This window comes from Rhinoraja longicauda, chromosome 1 (genome assembly GCF_053455715.1).
Source record: "Rhinoraja longicauda isolate Sanriku21f chromosome 1, sRhiLon1.1, whole genome shotgun sequence".
NCBI lineage: Eukaryota > Metazoa > Chordata > Chondrichthyes > Rajiformes > Arhynchobatidae > Rhinoraja > Rhinoraja longicauda.
Genome location: NC_135953.1, coordinates 5618445 through 5641609, shown reverse-complemented (window position 1 = coordinate 5641609; position 23165 = coordinate 5618445). Strand labels below are relative to the sequence as shown.

At 47.6% G+C, this 23165-nt stretch overlaps 1 protein-coding gene across 3 annotated transcripts in view; it reads left to right on the top strand.

Annotated features, from left to right (window-relative positions):
* npm1b (nucleophosmin 1b) overlaps positions 1 to 23165 on the top strand; it is a 90061-nt gene that overhangs the window by 57243 nt on the left and 9653 nt on the right. For all 3 annotated transcript variants that reach the window (XM_078404931.1, XM_078405020.1, XM_078404839.1), the window contains one exon: positions 21405 to 21515. In XM_078404931.1, coding sequence (XP_078261057.1) covers positions 21405 to 21515 — 111 coding nt within the window. The remainder of the gene's footprint in view (positions 1 to 21404; positions 21516 to 23165) is intronic.

Below are 23165 nucleotides of genomic sequence, written 5' to 3'. Positions count from 1 at the left end.
GGGGAGAAGGCAGGAACGGGGTACTGATTGAGAATGATCAGCCATGATCACATTGAATGGCGGTGCTGGCTCGAAGGGCCGAATGGCCTCCTCCTGCACCTATTGTCTATTGCCTATATGTACACCACCCTGCGCATCTAATGACCGCCGCAAAGTGTCCAAAATAATACGGCAAGATATATCTAGACAAAATAATATAATATGGCCGACAGTAGCTAGCCTAAACATAAATGGCCCCTACAGCATGCAAAGCAAAGCTTTTTACTGCACCTTGGGTATATGTGTGACACTAATAAGCCTAACCTAACCTATTCAATGGCTCTATTCAATGGTGCTTTAGTTGACACGTGTGCAACTGTACAGTGAAATTCTGTTTGCATATTTACACACGGGGCGCCGCCATGTTTTGGCGCCATTTCCAAAGACCAAAGTCCAGTTCGCCCGCGCGCTGAGTCTACTGGAGCGGCTCCCGAGCGAGGTAAGCCCCAGGCTCCTGCAGGGCCTCCATCTGTAGCCTTCGACTGGATCGGCCCACGAACCATGAAGCAAACATCGCCTATGTGTCAAATGAAGGGTCATAACCCAAAATATCGGCTTTTCATTTCCCCACGGATTTCGTTTAGAGATACAATAGACAATAGACAATAGGTGCAGGAGTAGGCCATTCAGCCCTTCGAGCCAGCACCGCCATTCAATGCGATCATGGCTGATCACTCTCAATCAGTACCCCGTTCCTGCCTTCTCCCCATACCCCCTCACTCCGCTATCCTTAAGAGCTCTATCCAGCTCTCTCTTGAAAGCATCCAACGAACTGGCCTCCACTGCCTTCTGAGGCAGAGAATTCCACACCTTCACCACTCTGACTGAAAAAGTTCTTCCTCATCTCCGTTCTAAATAGACAAGATTTAGCGAGGAAGCGAGGAAGCAGGCCCTTCGGCCCTCCGAGTCCAGCACCAAGCAGCGATCCCCGCACGTTAACACTACCCTACTCACTGGGGACAATTTACAATTTTACTGAAGGCAATTAACCTACAAACCTGCACGTCTTTGGTATGAGCGGAGCAAACCCACGCAGGTCACGGGGTGAACGTACAAACTCCGTACAGACAGCACCCGTGGTCAGGATCCAACAGGGGCCTCTGGCGCTGTGATGTAGCGACTCTACTGCTGCGCCACCGTGCCACCCCCTAGGTCCAGTAGATACTTTGGGAGGGAATGAACAGACCTGACCCGGTAAGGGCCCTCCGGCAGATTGTGTTTTGCTCAGGATTCCAGCATCTGCTCTGTGCGTCTCCTGCTGATAATTGCCCGCCTTCACATGTGAGCCTGTCCCTTTGATCGAGGTACCAGAAGGCCCGCTAAATTCCAGCCCTAAAACCTGCAGTGGTCAGCGCCTACCTGAATAATATGTGCTACCTCCGACAAGCTTTCCAGCTTTGGCTGAGACTGAAATGCAAAACCAAACTGCTTGCTTTCCTCCCTCTTCATCTCGCATTCTTCACAGTTACTTTGTCTGCTCTCCCCTAATCCCAGAAAGATGCTTTGCAGCACCTCTTCTGAGCCCGCTGATTAGTGCCTGATCCGTCTAAACTTAGAGTGGACCGTCGGATTTAAGTAAAGAATGTTGATCGGCTGGGAATGTTTTGTGTCTTGTCCACTTCAATTGTGGGAAAACAGATACAAAGACATATTTGTCGGCGGTAGCACATAATATCACGTATGTTGGGAAGTCTAACATGGACAGGACCCTACACAGTGAATGGTAGGACACTGGGGAGTGTTGTAGAGCAGAGGGATCTAGGAGTGTAGGTATATAGTTTCTTAAAGGTGGCGTCATAAGTTCATGTGATAGGTGCAGAATTAGGCCATTCGACCCGTCAAGTCTACCACGCCATTCAATCATGGCTGATCGATCTCTTCCTCCAAACCCGATTCTCCTGCCTTCTCCCCATAACCCTTGACAACCGTAGTAATCAAGAATCTATCTATCCCTGCCTTGAAAATATCCATCAATGGCCTCCACGGCCGTCTGTGGCAAAGAATTTCACCACCCTCTGACTAAAGAAATTCCTCCTCATTTCCTTCCTCAAGGAACGTCTTTTAATTCTGAGGCTATGACCTCCGGTCCTAAACTCTCCCACTAGTCACAGGTAGATAGGGTGGACAAAAAGGCTTTTGGCACATTGGCCTTCATCAGTCAGTGCATTGTCTATAGAAGTTGGGAGGTCATGTTGCAGTTACATGAGATGTTGGTGAGGCCGCATTTAGAGTATTGCGTTCAGTTCTGGGCACCATGGTATAGGAAAGATGTTGTCAAGTTGGAAAGGGTGCAGAGAAGATTTATGAGGATGTTACCAGCACTCGAGGGCCTGAGCTACAGAGGGAGGTTAAGCAGGTTAGGACTCTATTCTTTGGAGTGCAGGAGAATGAAGGATGATCTTATGGAGATGTATAAAATCATGAGAGGAATAGATGTGGTAGATGCACAGAGTCTCTTGCCAAGAATAGGGGAATCAAGAACCAGAGGACTTAGGTTTAAGGTAAAGAGGGAAAGATTTAACAGGAATCTAAGGGGTAACATTTTCACTGAAAGGGTGGTGGGTGTATGGAACGAGCTGCCAGAGGAAGACGCTGAGGCTGGGACTACTGCAAAATTTAAGAAACAATTAGATAGGTACATGGAAATGACAGGTTATGGGCCAAACGCAGGCATGTGGGACAGGTGTAGATGGGACATGTTGGCCGGTGTGTGCAACTTGGGGCAGAAGGGCCTGTTTCCACATTGTATCACTCTATGACTCTGGGCAAACCAACGTCAATGCAAACGTTGGCCTTTCACACAACCAACCTCCCTTCCATTGACTTCACTTCACGCTCCTAACCTGTTCCTTAAACATTAGGATAGTCCCAGCCTCAACTACCTCCTCTGGCAGTCTGTTCCATACACCCACCACCCTTTGTGTGAAAAAGTTACCCCAAAAATTCCTATTATATCTTTTCCCAAAAATCAATATTTTGCCTCTTTAATTTTTTTTTAAGTAGGCAGGGGGGTTTCTGATCACTGTCTGGTTTCAGCAGTGCAAATGAAATGAACGGTGAGAAATCTTTGGGATGCATCAACATCAGATGCTGTTTAAATGTGAGCACCTTTAATTTACCAGGATCATTTTTTTTTCTCCCCATCTTGCCCAGCAATCGGCAGCTTTGAAATAAAAGGAGAGGAGGTTAATTTTCAAAGCAGTGGGAACGGGAACCTGCTGTCCCTTGGAGCAGCAGAATGCCCCACTGTACACACGCTGTCCTGTCATTATCTCAAAGTGTACACCCATAATCAGCAAACATCTGCTTCCGACTGCAAATCACAAGCGCTGTCTCTGTCTGCAAGGCTGTTCTTTGTAGGTTCTCCCTCCTTCTCCACCCCCACACCCCTACACAAGAGATTAGTGTGCAAAATTAGAGGACATGGTATTGGGGGTAGGGTATTGACATGGATTGAGAACTAGTTGGCAGACAGGAAGCAAAGAGTATTGCTATTCTGAACTTGATCGGGTAACCGCTCAGAATGACTGGATTTGCAGATATTTTCTAAATGGCGTAACGCTGTGACAATACCTGCAGTTAACCAACTCCCATTCAGTTTCTTCCCAGCTGTTATCAGGCAACTGAACCATCCTACCACAGCCAGAGAGCCATCCTGAAAACTACTATCTACCTCATTGGTGACTCTCGGACTAGCCTTGATCGGACTTTGCTTGCTTTTACCTTGCACTAAACGATATTCCCTAAGGTATCTATACACTGTATTTATTCACACAATGCTGGAGTAACTCAGCAGGTCAGGCAGCATCTCGGGAGAGAAGGAATGGGTGACGTTTCGGGTCGAGACCCTTCTTCAGTCTGAAACGTCACCCATTCCTTCTCTCCCGAGATGCTGCCTGACCTGCTGAGTTACTCCAGCATTGTGTGAATAAATACCTTCGATTTGTACCAGCATCTGCAGTTATCTTCTTGTATCTGTACACTGTAAATGGCTCGATTGTAATCATTGTCTGCACACAGCAAAAGTTTTTCACAACACCTCGGTACACGTGACAATAAAATGAACAAAACTGAGATATTCAACACACAGTGATCCTAGTGCTGGGTGGAAAATTGTTGGTGTCCGGTGGTGTGGAATTCGCAGTGATGATTGTTCAGTTTTATTTTAATTCAATGTTGCGATCTGGGTATCACTGGTAATTCATCATTGATTACCCAGCCCCAATGGGCAAATGGATAAGGGAGAGCCAGTGGATGTGGTGTATCTGGACTTTCAAAAAGCCTTTGACAAGGTCCTACACAAGAGATCAGTGTGCAAAATTAAAAGCACATGGTATTGGGGGTAGGGTATTGACATGGATAGAGAACTGGTTGGCAGACAGGAAGCAAAGAGTAGGAATTAACGGGTCCTTTTCAGAATGACAGGCAGTGACTAGTGGGGTGCCGCAAGGCTCAGTGCTGGGACCCCAGTTATTTACAATATATATTAACGATTTAGACGAGGGAATTAAATGTGACATCTCCAAGTTTGCGGATGACACAAAGCTGGGTGGCAGTGTGAGCTGCGAGGAGGATGTTGTGAGGCTGCAGGGTGACTTGGATAGGTTGGGTGAGTGGGCAGATGCATGGGAAATGCAGTATAATGTGGATAAATGTGAGGTTATCCACTTTGATGGCAAGAACAGGAAGGCAGATTATTATCTGAATGAATTACTAGGTTAATTCCCAGAATGGCAGGACTGTCATATGTTGAAAGACTGGAGCGGCTAGGCTTGTATACACTGGAATTTAGAAGGATGAGAGGGGATCTTATCGAAACATATAAGATTATTAAGGGGTTGGACACGTTAGAGGCTGGAAACATGTTTCCAATGTTGGGGGAGTCCAGAACCAGGGGCCACAGTTTAAGAATAAGGGGTAGGCCATTTAGAACGGAGATGAGGAAAAACCTTTTCAGTCAGAGAGGTGTAAATCTGTGAAATTCTCTGCCTCAGAAGGCAGTGGAGGCCAATTCTCTGAATGCATTCAAGAGAGAGCTAGATAGAGCTCTTAAGGATAGTGGAGTCAGGGGGTATGGGGAGAAGGCAGGAACGGGGTACAGATTGAGAATGATCAGCCATTCACATTGAATGGTGGTGCTGGCTCGAAGGGCTGAATGGCCTACTCCTGCACCTATTGTCTGTCGTCTATTGTCTAATAATAATGATTATTATCTGAATGAATCAATCTGAAGAAGGGTCTCGACACAAAACATCATCTATTCCTTCTCTCCAGAGATGCTGCCTGACCCGCTGAGTTCCTCCAGCATTTTGTGTCTACCTATTATCCGAATGGTGTCAGATTAAGAAAAGGGGAGGTGCAACGAGACCTGGGTGTGCTTGTGCATCAGTCACTGAAAGTAAGCATGCAGGTACAGCAGGCAGTGAAGAAAGCTAATGGCATGTTGGCCTTCATTGCGAGAGGATTTGAGTTTAGGATCAAGAGGTCCTACTGCAGTTGTACAGGCCCTGGTGAGACCGCACCTGGAGTATTGTGTGCAATTTTGGTCTCTTAATTTGAGGAAGGACATTATTGCTATTGAGGGAGTGCATCGTAGGTTCACCAGGTTAATTCCCGGGATGGTGGGACTGACATATGATGAAAGAATGGGTCGACTGGGCTTGTATTCACTAGAATTTAGACTGATGAGAGGGGATCTTATAGAAACATTTAAAATTCTTAAAGGATTGGACAGGTTAGATGCAGGAAAATGTTCCCAATGTTGGGGGAGTCCAGAACCTGGGGTCACAGTTTAAGAATAAGGGGTAGGCCATTTAGGACTGAGATGAGGAAAGACTTCTTCCCAGAGAGTTGTGAAACTGTGGAATTCTTTCATTTCATTGGACATTCTCGGCACAGTGGTTGACATGGTAGAGTTGCTGCCTCACAGCACCGGAGATTAGGGTTCGATCCTGACCTCGGGTACTGTCTGTTCGGAGGTTGCATGTCCTCCATGTGATGATCACATGGGTTTCCACCCTGTGCCCCAGTTCCCCCCGCACATCCCAAAAGACACGCGGATTTGTAATTATAATTTGCAATTGGCCTCTGTAAGTTTCCCAAAAGTGTGTCGGGAATGGACACAAAAGTGGGATAACGTAGAACTAATGTTTAGTTTAGATAGACACAAAGTGCTGGAGTAACTCAGCGAGTCAGGCAGCATCTCTAGAGAAAAAGGATGGGTGATATTTCAGGTCGGGACCCTTCTTCAGATTGAAAGACTTTCGGCCTGAAAAAGGGTCTCAACACAAAACACCACCCATCCTTTGTCGCTGTAACTGACCCTGACTGCCTGTACATGATACATATCCCTCCCTTCCCTGCGAGTGCATGTGCCTTCCCAAAGACCTCGTAAACACTACTATGGTCTTTGCATTAGTCCCATCCCGGGCAGCTTGTTCTAGGCACGCATCATCCTCTGTGTAAAAGAACGGCACGGTGGCGCAGCGGTAGAGTTGCTGCCTTACAGCGAATGCAGCGCCGGAGACTCATGTTCGATCCTGACTACGGGCGCTGTCTGTACGGAGTTTGTACGTTCTCCCCGTGACCTGCGTGGGTTTTCTCCGAGATCGTCGGTTTCCTCCCACACTCCAAAGACGTGCAGGTTTGTAGGTTAATTGACTGGGTAATATGTAAAAATTGTCCCTAGTGTGTGTAGGATAGTGTTAATGTGCGGGGATCGCCGGGCGGCGGGAACTCTAAATCTAAAAAAATCTAAAACGTGCCTCACACATCTCCTTTAAGTGGTGCAGCAGGGCAGCACGGTGGCACAGCGGTAGAATTGCTGTCATACAGCACCAGAGACCCGGGTTCGATCCTGACCTCGGGTGCTGTCTATGCGGAGTTTGCATGTTCTCCCTGATACCTTGTAGGTTTTATCCGGCTGCTCCAGTGTCCTCCCACATTCAAAAAGGTGCGCAGGTTTGTCGGCTAATTGGCTTCTGTAAATTGTTCCGAGTGTGTAGGATAGAACTAGTACAAGGGTGATCATTGGTCGGTGCAAACCCATTGGGCCGAAGGGCCTGTTTCCACGCTGTATCTCAACTAAACTTAAGATTTTCCCCTCTCACCTTAAAGCTATGCCCCCTAGTTCTTTGTCTGTCTACCCTATCTACACCTCCCATATCTTGTGTACATCTATCAGGTCTCACCTCAAAGAAAGCAATCCGTGTCTGTCTGAACTCTCCTTGTAGCTAATACCCACTAATCCAGGCAGCATTCTGGTAAACCTCTTCTGCACCTTTTCCAAAACCTTCAGATCCTTCCTATAATGGGGCGACCAGAACAATATGCAGTGTTACAAATAAGGCCTCACCAAAGTCTTTATCGAACAATCGAGCAACATAACTTCCTGACCAAAGATACTAGAGGAGCAAGATAGACCACTCGTCCCTAAAAACCGTAGTATATCATGGCGCCATTTCAGTAGGCAGAAACTTTTAAAAAGAAAAAGTCTTAGAATAAAGGGAGGCCATTTAAAACTGAGATGAGAAGGAACTTTTTCACCCAGGGAGTTGTGAATTTGTGGAATTCTCTGCCACAGAGGGCAGTGGAGGCCAAATCACTGGATGAATTTAAGAGAGAGTTAGATAGAGCTCTGGGGGCTAGTGGAATCAAGGGATATGGGGAGAAGCCAGGCACGGGTTACTGATTGTGGATGATCAGCCATGATCACAAAGAATGGTGGTGCTGGCTCGAAGGGCCGAATGGCCACCTCCTGCACCTATTTTCTATGTTTCTATGTAAAAATAACAAAAATCTGAATTGATAGATGAGATATATTCTGCATTTTAATGGCATCATCACACATACTATTCCCCAAAACACTGATTACACTGGGAGAGGCATAACGGACAGTGGGTTTTGCCTACTAAAATGGCGGACATTACGCTCCTTTGCTTACTACACTTCAGTGTAGGCGATTTCAATGGAGTGGTTCATCTTGCTCCTCTAGTATCTTTGTTCCTGACTCATATTCAATGCTCTGACCAATGAAGGCATGTATACCATATGCATGTATACCACTGTATACCACATGTATATAGGGTTACCAACTTTCTCACTCCCAAATAAGGGACAAAAGGTGACATCACCGCCCCGCGCCCCATGTGACCTCACCCAGCCAGCGGCCACGTGCTCCCGCTCCACCAATGACGTCCGCCCGGGCCGGGAGGCGGGTTGCTACGCAACCTCCGTCAGGCGGCACCCGAACCTCCGGGCCTACACTGTCCAGGTCTACAGCGGCCCCCGGGCTACAGTATCGGGGCCTACAGCGGCCCCTGGGCCTACAGTGTCCGGGCCTACAGCGGTCCCCGGGCCTACAGTGTCCGGGCCTACAATGTCCGGGCCTACAGCGGCCCTCTGGCCTACAGTGCCTGCAGTGTCTAGGCCTACAGTGTCCGGGCCTACAGTGCCCCCCGGGCCTCATACGGGACAAGGGCGGTCCCGTACAGGACAAACCAATTTAGCTCAATATACGGGATGTTCCAGCTAATACGGAACAATTGGCAACCCTACATATATACCCTACATGTATACTACATATACACCACATGTATACCAAATCCATCTGGTTCACTAATGTCCTTCAGTAATAGCCCTCGACAAGTCTCCAGCCCCAAGCAGTGTGTAAGAAGGAACTGCAGATGCTGGTTTAAACCGAAGATAGACACAAAAAGCTGGAGTACCTCAGCGGGACAGGCAGCATCTCTGGAGAGAAGGAATGGGTGATGTTTCGGGTCGAGACCCTTCGTCAGACAATCCCTCTTCTCCCTGTATTCCCCACGTTCTCTCTGTGACCGTGTGAGCTTCCTCCAGGTGCTCCAGTTTCCTCCCACGTCCCAAACACATGAAGGTTTGTAGGTAATTTGGCCTCTTTATATTGCCTCTTGTGAGTAGGAAATCCCTCTTCTCTCCCCTCTCCCATCAGGCAAGAGGTACAGAAGTGTGAAAACGCACACCTCCAGATTCAGGGCCAGTTTCTTCCCAGTTGTTATCAGGCAACTGAATGGTCCTCTCACCAGCTCGAGTGGTCCTTACCTCCCATCTCATTGGAGACTTTTAACTATCTTTAATCAGACTTTATCAGAATGCATCTTGCACAAAATGTTATTCTTTGTCTGTACTCTGTGGACAGCTTGATTAAACTACAAACCTGTACCTCTTGGGAGTGTGGGGGGGAAAACTGATGCAGGAAAAAATCCACACTGTCACAGGGAGAACGGACAAACTCCGTACCTCCATTACCCGTAGTCAGGATCGAACCCGGGTCTCTGGCGCTGCAAGGCAACAACTCTACCATTGCGCCACCATGCCGCCCTATCTAATTTCTTGCCATCGTGTACAGTCATTTTCTTTGACTGGTTAGAACGCAACAAAAGTTTTTCACTGTACCTCGGCACACGTGACAGTAATAAACTAAACTACAAAGTGGATGTGAAAGTGGGCTAACATAGAAATAGTGTGCATTGGTGATCGAGGTCGGCATGCACTTGCTGGGCCGAAGGGCCTATATTAGGGTGGCCACCTTTCCCGTATTAGCCGGGACATCCCGTATTTTGGGCTAAATTGGTCTGTCCCGTAGGGGACCACCCTTGTCCCTTATTGGGCCGGGGGGCGCTGTAGGCCCAGACTGTGTAGGCCCGGACACTGTAGGCCCGGACGCTGTAGGCCCGGACACTGTAGTCCTGGACAGTGTAGGTCCGGACAGCGTAGGTCCGGACAGTGTAGGTCCGGACAGCGTAGGTCCGGACAGCGTAGTCCGTACAGTGTAGGTCCGGACAGCGTAGGTCCGGACAGCGTAGTCCGGACAGTGTAGGTCCAGACAGTCTGAGTCCGGAGGCCCGGGCGCCGCCATTGGTGGAGCAGGAGCACGTGGCCCCTGGCTGGGTGAGGTCACGTGGAGCGCGGGGCGGTGACGTCACCTTGTCCCTTATTTGGGAGTGAGGTAGTTGGCATGCTGCATCTCTAGAACTAAACAAACACAAAGCTGCCTGCTCACACCTTTCACATTCCACCTGCATGCAATATCCCTCTTTGCCCATCTTGGCATATTCCCATTTGTTTATTTACATTTCCCTTTTACCATTGCAGTTAAAACCGATTAGCAAAGAAGTTGTGACGTATTTCCCAGCCCACATGTGCGAGCTGGTGGTGTAGCTTTTAAATCCCCTATTAAGTCACCTGTTTTTGTTTCTTGATGAGGAGAAATCCTCATGGTAAACGGGTTATTGGCTGACCAAGAATCAACTGTATTGAATTACAACTTACATGGGTTTACATCACAGTATTTAGCCTTTTACCACATGAAATGAATTCCAGCCTTTAGCATCATGTAATTAAGTTTGGCATGATTATGCGAGACAAATTGTGGAATAATGCTTCTTTTAGTTCTTTAACCACAGTGTTCAGATGTCTCTTGCCCTAATAACTATGTAGTAATCAGAGCGTGACTGCCTGGTTAGTCTTGCTACAGGGGGGTGTATAAGGTTGTCTTTCAGAGCCAATGTAAGAGTGTGTGTTAAAGGAGATGGCAACTTTTTTTTTTACACAGCGGGTGGTGAGTGCCAGGGTTGGTGATTGAGACAGGTACAATGTGGCATTTAAGAGACTTCTGGATGGGCACCTGGATAAGCAAGGAATGGAGGGATATGGTTTGGACGCAGGTAGATAGGAGATGGACTCGGTGTGTTCAGCACAGATTTCATGGAGCAAAGGCCATGGTCTTGTGCTGCGATGTTCGATGTTCTGTGTGCCATTTCCGAAACCGACTCAAGACAGCACACAAAATATAATAAACATATTGCAGTTTAAAATCTTATGCAGGCCAACTTCATCACATGCGTTGTACCTCAATTAAAATCAGATATGTTAGAAGGGTTTTCTGAGCAGTCATTTCCTCTCTACAGATGACTAGTTAGTTACAATCGAAGGTAGACACAAAATGCTGGAGTTACTCAGCGGGTCAGGCAGCACCTCTGGAAAGAAGGAATGGGTGACGTTTCGGGTCGAGACCCTTCTTCAGACTGAAGACGGGTCTCGACCCGAAACGTCACCCATTCCTTCTGTGTCTACCTTCGATTTAAACCAGCATCTGCAGTTTTTTTTTTTTTTTTGTCTAGTTAGTTTAGTTTATTGTCTCGTGTACCGAGGTACAGTGAAAAGCTTTAATGCTGCGTGCTAACCAGAAGCGGAAAGTCTCTCCACGATTACAACCACAGTGTACAGATACATGACGAAGGGAATAACGTTTAGTGCAAGATTAAGTCCAGTAAAGTCTGATTAAAGATCGTCAGAGGGTCTCCAATGAACACATAATAATAAACATATTGAAGTATAAAGATATTGCATCGTTGTTACATCTTTTGCAACTTTATGGACAATAGACAATAGGTGCAGGAGGAGGCCATTCGGCCCTTCGAGCCAGCACCGCCATTCAATCAGTAAGTACCCCGTTCCTGGCTTCTCTCCATACTCCCTCACTTTGTTGGCGCTAGAAACATGGCGACTCTTGTGTCCTGCCTTAGTGAGGTCCGCTGTGTGATTTTACCGGGTTCTATGCAAAACAAAGCATTTCACACTGTGCCCTGGTACATGCGGCAATAAAGTATCATCGAATCATCGAATTGAATCATTGCAGCATCAAATCTTCTGCAGGCCTCCTTTGGTTTGTACCAGATAGAAATCGGAAATGTTAACAGGGATTACCCGATCGGTAATTTCCTTTCCGCAAGGAAAGGAACGGTGGTGGGGCGGTGGCACAGCGGCAGAGCTGCTGCCTCACAGCGTCAGAGGCCCGGATTCGATCCTGGCTACCGGTGCTGTCTGTATGGAGTTTGTTCGTTCTCCCAGTGCTCTGCGTGGGTTTACTCCGGTTGCTCCGGCTTCCTCCTACACCCCAAAGACGTGCAGGTTTGTCAGTTAATTAGCCTTCGGTAAAATTGTAAATCGTCCCACAATAGACAATAGAGAATAGGTGCAGGAGGAGGCCTTTCGGCCCTTCCAGCCAGCACCGCCATTCAATGTGATCATGGCTGATCATTTTCAATCAGTACCCCGTTCCTGCCTTCTCCCCATACCCCCTGACTCCGCTATCCTTAAGAGCTCTATCTAGTTCTCTCTTGAATGCATTCAGAGAATTGGCCTCCACTGCCTTCTGAGGCAGAGAATTCCACAGATTCACAACTCTGACTGAAAAGGTTTTTCCTCATCTCCGTTCTCAGTACCCCTTATTCTTAAACTATGGCCCCTTGTTCTGGACTCCCCCAACATTGGGAACATGTTTCCTGCCTCTAACGTGTCCATCCCTTAATAATCTTATACGTTTCGATAAGATCCCCTCTCATCCTTCTAAATTCCAGTGTATACAAGCCTAGTCGCTCCAGTCTTTCAACATACGACAGTCCCGCCATTCCAGGAATTAACCTAGTAAACCTACGCTGTCCCGAGTGTGTGCAGGACAGTGTTAGTGTTCAGGGATCGTTGCTCGGCACGGGCTCGGAGCAGACTGATTTAGCAATGACAAAGAACCATTGCAAAATCATTTGACAACACCACAGCTTTTAAGAGCTTTAAGCACTTCCCATAAAATCATATTATCCGATCATTACCATACGGTCTGATCGTTATCTATCAGAGTTTGTTCACTGCTCTGTTACCATGTTTTAATCCTGATAAAACCTTCAACGGCACACTGGGACATTCTTAATGGAAGGTGCTACAGAAAGTCCCTTTTAAGGCTGTTCCTGACCATTTTTAGTTTAGTTTAGAGATACAGCGCGGAAACAGGTCCATCGGCCCACCAAGTCTGCACCGACCTGTTATCCCCGCACACTAACACTATCCTACACACGCGAGGGACAATTTATATTTATATAAAAGCCAATTAACCTCCTGACCTGTACGCCTTTGGAGTGTGGGAGGAAATTGGAGCTCCCAAAGAAAACCCACGCAGGTAACGGGGAGAACGTACAAACTCCGTACAGACAGCACCCGTAGTCAGCGTGCCACCCGGCGTGTGGTTTTAGTCAACATACTGTAGAATGGACGTGATAGCGTTTGAGAGGGTGCAGGGGAGATTCAGCAGGATGTTGCCTGGGCTGGGGGTTTCAGTGATGAAGAGGGACTGGAGAGGCCGAGATCAAGATCCATCGAGTCATACAACATGGAGAGAGGCCACTTTGCCCCAGCTCGTCCGTGCCAACCAAGGTAGCCCATCTAAGCTGATCACATTTACGCGCATTTGGCCCATGTCCCTCGAAACCTTTTCCATCCTTGTCGCAGTCCAGATGTCTTTTAAATGGTGTTTTTGCACCTGCATCAAATATTTTCTAAAGGAAATACCTTCATAAAGGAGATGAGGGGAAATTTCTTTAGTCAGAGGGTAGTGAATCTGTGGGATTCAATGCCACAGACGGCTGTGGATTTTTTTAAGGTTGTGATTGACAGGTTCTTGATTAGTACAGGTGACACGGGTTACGGGGAGAAGGCAGGAGAATGGGGTTAGGAGGGAGAGATGGATCAGCCATGATTGAATGGCGGCGTAGACTCGATGGGCCGAATGGCCAAATTCTGCTCCAACGAGTTAGAACGTGTGAACTCAAGATAAAAGGAGACATGACTAAGGTAGTCACCGATCAGCCAAAACATTATGACCACTGACAGGTGAGGTGAATAACATTGATTATCTTGTTACAATGGCACCTGTCAAGGGGTGGTATATATTAGGCAGCAAGTGAACAGTCAGTTCTTGAAGTTGACGTGTTGGATGCAGGAGAAATGGGCAGGAGTAAAGACCTGAGCGACTTTGACAAGGGCCAAATTGTTATGGCCAGACGACTGGGTCAGAGCATCTCTGAAACGGCAAGGCTTGTGGGGTGCTCCCGGTCAGCAGTGGTGAGTACCGACCGACAGTGGTCCGAGGAGGGACAAACCACAAACCGGCGACAGACAGGGTGTTGGGCGCCCAAGGCTCATCGATGCGCGAGGGCAACGAAGGCTATCCCGTCTGGTCCGAACCGACAGAAGGTCGACTATGGCACAAGTCACAGAAAATGTTAATTCACGGGAGGAATGGTGGTCACAATACACAGTGCATCGCACCCTGCTGCGTATGGGGCTGCACACGGAGGACCAACAGCATATTAGGCAGGTGGTCATAATGTTTTGGCTCATCAGGTCATAATGTTTTGGCTGATCGGTGTATATATAGATAAGACAGATTGTAGGGAACTATTCTCTACTTCAGACATGGATAAAACTGGACAATATAGATTTGGGGTGAAGGGTGAGTGATTTGGAGGGGATCAGAAAGGAATCTTTTCCACCCAGAGTTAGGTGAGTTTGGTTGAAAGACACTTGCACAGGTACATGAATAAGTTCATAAGTGATAGGAGCAGTATTAGGCCATTCAGCCCATCAAGTCTACCTTCGGCCTACCGAGTCTATGCCGACCAGTGATCACATGCACACTAGCTCTATATTAGACACCAGGGACAATTTCAGAAGCCAATTAACCTACAAACCTGTACGTGTTTCGAATGTGGGAGGAGGCCGTTGCGGTCACAGGGAGAAACGTGCAAACTCCGTACAAACAGCACCATAGACAGGATCGAACCCGGGTCTGTGGCGCTGTGAGGTAGCAGCTCTAATGCCGCACCACCATGCCGCCCGTGATTTTTGTTCGTGACCCTCCCATTCGTGAGTCATCTCGACGTTCACTTTTGTCAAAGATAGACATGAAAAGCTGGGGAATCTCAGCGGGACAGGCAGCATCTCTGGAGAGAAGGAATGGGTGACGTTTTGGGTCCATACCCTTCTTCAGACTGACGTCTCGACCCGAAACATCACCCATTCCTTCTCGCCAGAGATGTTGCCTGTCCCGTTGAGCTTTTTGTGCCCATCTTTGGTTTAAACCAGCATCTGCAGTTCCTTCCTGCACTTCACTTTGTCAAGATCCCTTAGTATCTAATATATCTCAATAAGGTCATCTCCTCATTCCAAAGAGTACAGAACACGAAGTAGGGTCCCGACCCGAAAAGTCGCCCATCATTTTTCCCCAGAGGGCAGCACAATGGCACAGCGGTAGAGTTGCTGCCTTACAGCTCTGGAGACCCAGGTTCGACCCTGACTACGAGTGCTGTCTGTACGGAGTTCGTACGTTCTCCCCGTGACCCGCATGGGTTTTCTCCGGGTGATCCGGTCTCCTCCCCCACTCCGAAGACGTACAGGTTTGTAGGTTAATTGTCTTAGTGCAATCGTAAATTGCCCCTGGTGTGTGTAGGATGGCGTTACTGTGTGCGAGGATCGCTGGTCAGAGTGCACTCGGTCGACTGAAAGACCCGTTTCAGCGCTGTATGTCAAAAGTAAACTAACAATGCTGCCAGATCTGCTGAGTTACTCGAAAACTTTGTACCATCTTCAATACAGAACCCAGCTTGCTTTATCCTGTGTTGACAGGACAACTCTCTCGATCCAGGAATCAATGCCACTGATCCTATAGAAGATTTATTCACAAAATGCTGGAGTAACTCAGCAGGTCAGGCAGCATCTCAGGAGAGAAGGAATGGGTGACAATAGACAATAGACAATAGGTGCAGGAGTAGGCCATTCGGCCCTTGTGTTCGCGTTTACTTTTAACATTATATAGAAACTATATTGTAACCCGTGCCTGCCTTCTCCCCATATCCCTTGATTCCACTAGCCCCCGAAGTTCTATCTAACTCTCTTTTAAGTACTTCTTGGCAATCTCTAACTCGGCCATCCTATTTATGCGGCTAACCAGTGGGTTGCTAGAAGGGTCTCGACCCGAAACGTCACCCATTCCTTCTCTCCTGAGATGCTGCCTGACCTGCTGAGATACTCCAGCATTTTGTGAATAAATCGATTTGTACCTGCATCTGCAGTTATTTTCTTACACTATAGAAGATTTAGGTTTATTGTTGTCATGTGCACTGTGAAAAACTTTGTTTTGCATGCTATCTAATCAGATCAGATAATGCTACACATAACTACAATCAAGTCAAACTCAAGTGCAATAGATAGAGCAAAGGGAGAGATACAGAGTACAGAATATAGTTCTCAGCATTGTAGCGCATCAGTTCCATAGACAAATCCAATGTCCGCATTGGGGCAGAGGTGAATCAGACAGTTCCCGAGCTTATGGAAGGCCCATTCAGAAGCTTGATAACAGAGGGGAAGAAGCTGTTCCTAATTCTGGTGGTGCGCGCTTTCAAGCCTCTGTACCTTTTGCCCGATGGGAACAGGAAGAAGGAATGACTGGCGTGGTACAAGGCTTTGATTGTGTTGGCTGTTTTTCCAAGGCAGCTTCTTGCAGTCTTGGCCAGAGCTGTTCCACCATGAAGACACCAATGGGTTCCGCAGAAGTCTGTGACTGTTTACTGGCCCGTCTCACCTGAATGTACCCCCCCACCCCCTCCCCCTCCCCCCCCCCCCCACCCTAGATATAGGGACAGTTTCATCCTGGCTATTATCAGGCATCTGAACCATCCTATCACAAATAGAGAGCAGTTCTGAACTTCTATCTACCTCTTTGGTGACATTTGTACTGTGTTAGATCTGACTTTAGACAATAGACAATAGACAATAGGTGCAGGAGTAGGCCATTCAGCCCTTCGAGCCAGCACTGCCATTCAATGCGATCATGGCTGATCACTCTCAATCAGTACCCCGTTCCTGCCTTCTCCCCATACCCCCTCACTCCGCTATCCTTAAGAGCTCTATCCAGCTCTCTCTTGAAAGAGGGGGTATGGAGAGAAGGCAGGTACAGGATACTGAGTTGGATGATCAGCCATGATTATATTGAATCGCGGTGCAGGCTCGAAGGGCCGAATGGCCTACTCCTGTACCTATTTTCTATGTTTCTATGTTTCTATGTGATAGAAACATAGAAAATAGGTGCAGGAGGAGGCCAGGAGGAGGGGCACGAGGAAGGGACACGAGGAACTGCAGGCACTGGAATCCAGGGCAAAGCACAAAGCGCCGGAGTAACTCAGCGGGTCAGGCAGCATCTGTGGGGCGGTATTGACAGGCAATGTTTCAGGTCATGCTTCAGGTGAGAGTTAGATGTGGCCCTTGTGGCTAAAGGCATCAGGGGGTATGGAGAGAAGGCAGGTACAGGATACTGAGTTGGATGATCAGCCATGATTATATTGAATCGCGGTGCAGGTTCGAAGGGCCGAATGGCCTACTCCTGCACCTATTTTCTATGTTTCTATGTTTCTATGTCATAGAAACATAGAAAATAGGTGCAGGAGGAGGCCCTCTGGCCCTTCGAGCCAGCACCGCCATTCATTGTGATCATGGCTGATCATCCACAATCAGTAACCCGTGCCTGCCTTCTCCCCATATCCCTTGATTCCACTAGCCACTACAGCTCTATCTAACTCTCTTTTAAATTCATCCAGTGAATTGGCCTCCACTGCCCTCTGTGGCAGAGAATTCCATAAATTCACAACTCTCTGGGTGAAAAAGGTTTTTTTTAACACCTGAGTTTTAAATGGCCTCCCCTTTATTCTTAGACTGTGGCCCCTGGTTCTGGACTCCCCCAACACTGGGAACATTTTTTAGGAAAGAAAACGGCAGATGCTGGTTTAAATCGAAGGTGGACACAAAATGCAGTAGTAACTCAGCGGGACGGGCAGCATCTCTGGAGAGAAGGAATGGGTGACGTTTCGGGTTCAGACCCTTCTTCAGACTCAAGTCTCAGTCTTCTTGAGTCTAAAGAAGGGTCTCGACCCGAAATGTCACCCATTCCTTCTCTCCAGAGATGCTGCCTGACCTGCTGAGTTACTCCAGCATTGTGTATCGACCTTTGATCAGACTTTGCTGGCTTTACCTTGCATTAATCGTTATTCCCTTATCTTGTATCGACAGTAAACATTGTAAATGGATCGATTGTAATCACGTACAGATGCTCCCCGGCTTGCGATTCTTCGGCTTTGCGACGGTGCAAACTGCAGCGAGCCGCAGCTCGCTTCCGGCCATTCACTTTGCAGATCCGCAGTTCAATAGACAATAGACAATAGGTGCAGGAGGAGGCCATTCAGCCCTTCGAGCCAGCACCGCCATTCAATGTGATCATGGCTGATCATTCTCAATTAGTACCCCGTTCCTGCCTTCTCCCCATACCGCCTGACTCCACTATCCTTAAGAGCTCTATCTAGCTCTCTCTTGAAAGCATCCAGAGAATTGGCCTCCACTGCCTTCTGAGGCAGAGAATTCCACAGATTCACAACTCTCTGACTGAAAAAGCTTTTCCTCATCTCAGTTCTAAATGGCCTACCCCTTATTCTTAAACTGTGGCCCCTGGTTCTGGACCTCCCCCAACATTCGTTCAGTCCAGTTCGGCCATTCACCGGACGCGTGTATTGAATGCATTTCGACGGGCGATATTTTCGGTTTCCGACGGGGTCCTCGGAACGGAGCCCCCCCCATGGTAAGCTGAGGAGCCCCTGTGTTGTCATTCCGCTGAGTGGTGAGCACGCCACGACACTGAACTGAACTGAACTGAACTGGACTGAACTGCGGATCTGCAAAGTGAATTCCCTCGGCCTTCCACATGTCTTCTGCGTGTTGGAATGCCGGAGAAACAAAGGCCGGAGACATTGCGAAGGGCTTAAAACCTTACGGAGAAGCACAAAAAAACAATTTCTGTTGTTCCGCATCACGATTCTTTGAAGGCTCAAAATCTACCCTTTTGGCTCTGAGCCACCTACCTTTCCAAGGGATTTGAATGTGGTTTCTGTATCCTATAATAACATTGTCTTTGATCTGACTGATGTAAGACTGATGCCATGCATTCATTTTCAAATGGAATTTTTTTTTTTTTTTGTAGTTGTTAATTCTCAAGGCTCTCCATTACTTTCCTATTTTTTTTTGAGAGAGAAAAAAAAGAGAAAGTGTCATTAATTTACTCGTGCAGGTGAGTGATGACCATATTAGGGAAAGGAATGTCTTTTGTCCTTTGGGTTTCGAGCGAAGAGGGTTTTTGTTGGGTCAGGTACAACATAATAAGCCGCAGCGAACTGCTCGGCCGTTTCTCATTAATTTTTTTAAATTTTTTAACTAAATTATAAATGGAATAACCGGCATTAAGAACAAAGGGCAGTATTTCAGGAGGTATCAAAGGTGAAAGGGGCAGCCAACAAAATTAAAAGTCGTAAGTCGTCGGGGTGAGAGGAGCTGCCGCCTCACAACCCCAGCGATCCGGGTTCAGGGGACACGAGGAACTGCAGGCGCTGGAATCCGGGGCAAAGCACAAAGCGCCGGAGTAACTCAGCGGGTCAGGCAGCATCTGTGGGGAGGTATTGACAGGCAATGTTTCAGATCATGCTTCAGGTGGGAGTTAGATGTGGCCCTTGTGGCTAAAGGGATCAGGGGGTATGGAGAGAAGGCAGGTACAGGATACTGAGCTGGATGATCAGCCATGATCACATTGAATGGTGGTGCAGGCTCGAAGGGCCGAATGGCCTACTCCTGCATCTATTTTCTATGTTTCTATGTCATAGAAACATAGAAAATAGGTGCAGGAGGAGGCCATCTGGCCCTTCGAGCCAGCACCGCCATTCATTGTGATCATGGCTGATCGTCCACAATCAGTAACCCATGCCTGCCTTCTCCCCATACCCCTTGATTCCGCTAACCTCCAGAGCTCTATCTAACTCTCTTTTAAATTCGTCCAGTGAATCGGCCTCCACTGCCCTCTGTGGCAGAGAATTCCACAAATTCACAACTCTGGCTGAATTTTATTTTTTTTAACACCTCAGTTTTAAATGGCCTCCCCTTTATTCTTAGACTGTGGCCCCTGGTTCTGGACTCCCCCAACACTGGGAACATTTTTCCTGCATCCAGCTTGCCCAGGACCACTTCATCGGTCTGAAGAAGGGTCCCGACACGAAATGTCGTCTTGTCGATTGCCTCGATAGATGCTACCTGACCTGCTGAGTTTAATATAGTTCAGAGATACAGTGCGGAAACAGGCCTTTCGTCCCACCGAGTCCCTGTCAACCAACACTCCCCGTACACTTGCACTACCCGGCACACTAAGGACAATTTACAATCTCTACCAAAGCCAATTACAATTAACCTACAAACCTGTAGGTCTCTGGAGTGTTGGAGAAACCCGGAGTCTGAAGAAGGGTCTCGACCCGAAACGTCACCCATTCCTTCTCTCCCGAGATGCTGCCTGACCTGCTGAGTTACTCCAGCATTTTGTGAATAAATAGGAGAACATACAAACTCCGTACAGACAGCGTCCGTAGTCAGGATCGAACCTGGGTCTCCGGCGCTGTTACAGAACAACTCTACCGCTGCGCCACCGTTACCGGAGTTACTCCAGCACTTTATGTTTTGCTCAAGAAAACTTCTGCTGGTGGGTAGGTCTCTGAGTTGGTGATATGAAGCTGGGGTTAGGAGGGAGAGATAGATCAGCCATGATTGAATGGCGGAGTAGACTTGATGGGCGGAATGGCCTCATATACTACTTGTATCACTTATGAACTTATGATGATGGTTCAGTTGCCTGATAACAGCTGGGAAGAAACTGTCCCTGAATCTAGAGGTGTGTGTGTTCACATACAGTGTCTGTAACCTCTTGCCGGATGAGAGAGGTGAGAAGAAGGACAATAGACAATAGACAATAGGTGCAGGAGGAGGCCATTCGGCCCTTCGAGCCAGCACCGCCATTCAATGTGATCATGGCTGATCATTCTCAATCAGTACCCCGTTCCTGCCTTCTCCCCATACCCCCTGACTCCGCTATCCTTAAGAGCTCTATTTAGCTCTCTCTTGAATGCATTCAGAGAATTGGCCTCCACTGCCTTCTGAGGCAGAGAATTCTACAGACGGAGTAACCGGTGTCGCCTTATGCTGGTCGCCTTATCGAGGCAGCGTGAAATGTTGATGGAGTCAATGGAAGGGAAGTTGGTTTGTAGATTGTTCTGGGCCAAGTCCATAGTTCTCTGCAATGAACTACTTACTGCACATCGTGTACATTCTCTACATTAGAACTAGTGTACAGGGTGATTGCTGGTCGGCGTGGACTCGGTGGACTAAATGGCCTGTTCCCTGCTGGATGATCAGCCATGATCACATTGAATGGCGGTGCAGGCTCGAAGGGCCGAATGGCCTACTCCTGCACCTATTTTCTATGTTTCTATCTCTAAACTGAACCTAATGTGGTGCTATATTTTATGGAGCTGTAATATTGTTCTGTTGTACAATGACGATGGAGTTGGGGAGGAAAGAGTTTATACTGACTAAACGGTCTGTGGACAAGGATCCCATTGTTTACAAATTTTTGGTTGCAGACACCAGGAAAAAACACAAAGCTGGAAGACAAACTAAAGCCAGTGAAAACGTCCAAGACTGCAATCACAGTAGGTGACATGAAAACCAAAATGAAGACCATGGTTGAAAAGGTAAACTCGCCATATTATTCAAGAGTGGTTTTTAATGAATTGCCATTTCTTTATGTTGGTGAGCAGGATTTGTTTCAGCTCCAGTTTAAACATAGAAACAAAAAACATAGGTGCAGGGGTAGGCAGGCAATCGACCGTTCGAGCCCGCACCGCCATTTAATATGATCACGGCTGATCATCCAGAATCAGTACCCTGTTCCTGCTTTTTCCCCATATCCCTTGATTCTAGATAGAGCTCTTAATGAGCCCTAGATAGAGCCCTAGATAGAGCTCTTAAGGATAGCGGAGTCAGGGGGTATGGGGAGAAAGCAGGAACGGGGTACTGATTGATAATGATCAGCCATGATCACATTGAATGGCGATGCTGGCTCGAAGGGCCGAATGGCCTACTCCTGCACCTATTGTCTATTGTCTATTGATTCCATTAACCTTAAGAGCTACATCTAACTCTCTCTTGAAAACATCCAGTGAATTATGTGTTTATAAGGATGAGAGGGGATTTTATAAGATTATTAAGGGATTGGACATACTAGAGGCAGGAAACATGTTCCCGATGCTGGGGGAGTCCAGAAACAGGGGTCACAGTTTAAGAATAAGGGGTAGGCCATTTAGATCGGAGATGAGAAAAAAACTTTTTCACCCAGAGAGTTGTGAATCTGTGGAATTCTCTGCCTCAGAAGGCAGTGGAGGCCAATTCTCTGGATGCTTTCAAGAGAGAGTTAGATAGAGCTCTTAAAGATAGCGGAGTCAAGGGACATGGGGAGAAGGCAGGAACGGGGTACTGATTGTGGATGATCAGCCGTGATCACAGTGAATGGCGGTGCTGGCGCGATGGGCCGAATGGCCTACTCCTAAACCTTATTTGTCTATTGTCTATTGCCTTCTGTGGCAGAGAATTCCACAGATTATGGCTGAATTTTTTTTTCGTCATCTCAGTCCCAAATGGCCTGCCCCTTATTCTTAAACTGTGACCCTCTGGTTTTGGACTCCCCCAACATTGAGAACATTTTTCTGCATCTAGCCTGTCCAGTCCCTTAAGAATTTTATATGTTTCTATAAGATCCCCTCTCATCCTTCTAGATTCCAGTGAATACAAGCCCAGTCGACCCTTTCTTTATGATTTCCCCGGTGTGGGACAAATAAAGGAATATATATATGATGCTTACAGGCTCCACTTTGAGTGCAGATGCCTCCATGACAGGTTTGTCCGTCGTCATATAGAGTCATGGAGTCATACTGCACGACTCAATTTACCCACACACCGACCAGCATATCCCATCTACGCCAGTCCTACCTGCCTGCGCTTGCCCTATATCCCGCTAAACCTGTCCTATCCATGTACCTGTCTATATTTCTCAAACGTTGCGAAAGTCCCTGCCTCAACTACCTCTTCTGGCAGCTCATTCCATACACCCACCCCTCAGATTTCTATTAAATCTTTCCCCTCTCCCCTTAAACCTATGTCCTCTGGTTCTCGATTCCCCATGCCACGTATGCTGCCAATCTTACAGGGACTTCACATTTTTCACCCACCTCCTCTCCTCTCCAGGTCTCCCTCCCCAATCCCCTTCCCTGGTCCCCCCCCCCTCCCCTCCCCGCCTTTCCCCATTCCCCACTGCCCCTCCTTTCCCAACCTCCATCCTTCTCCTT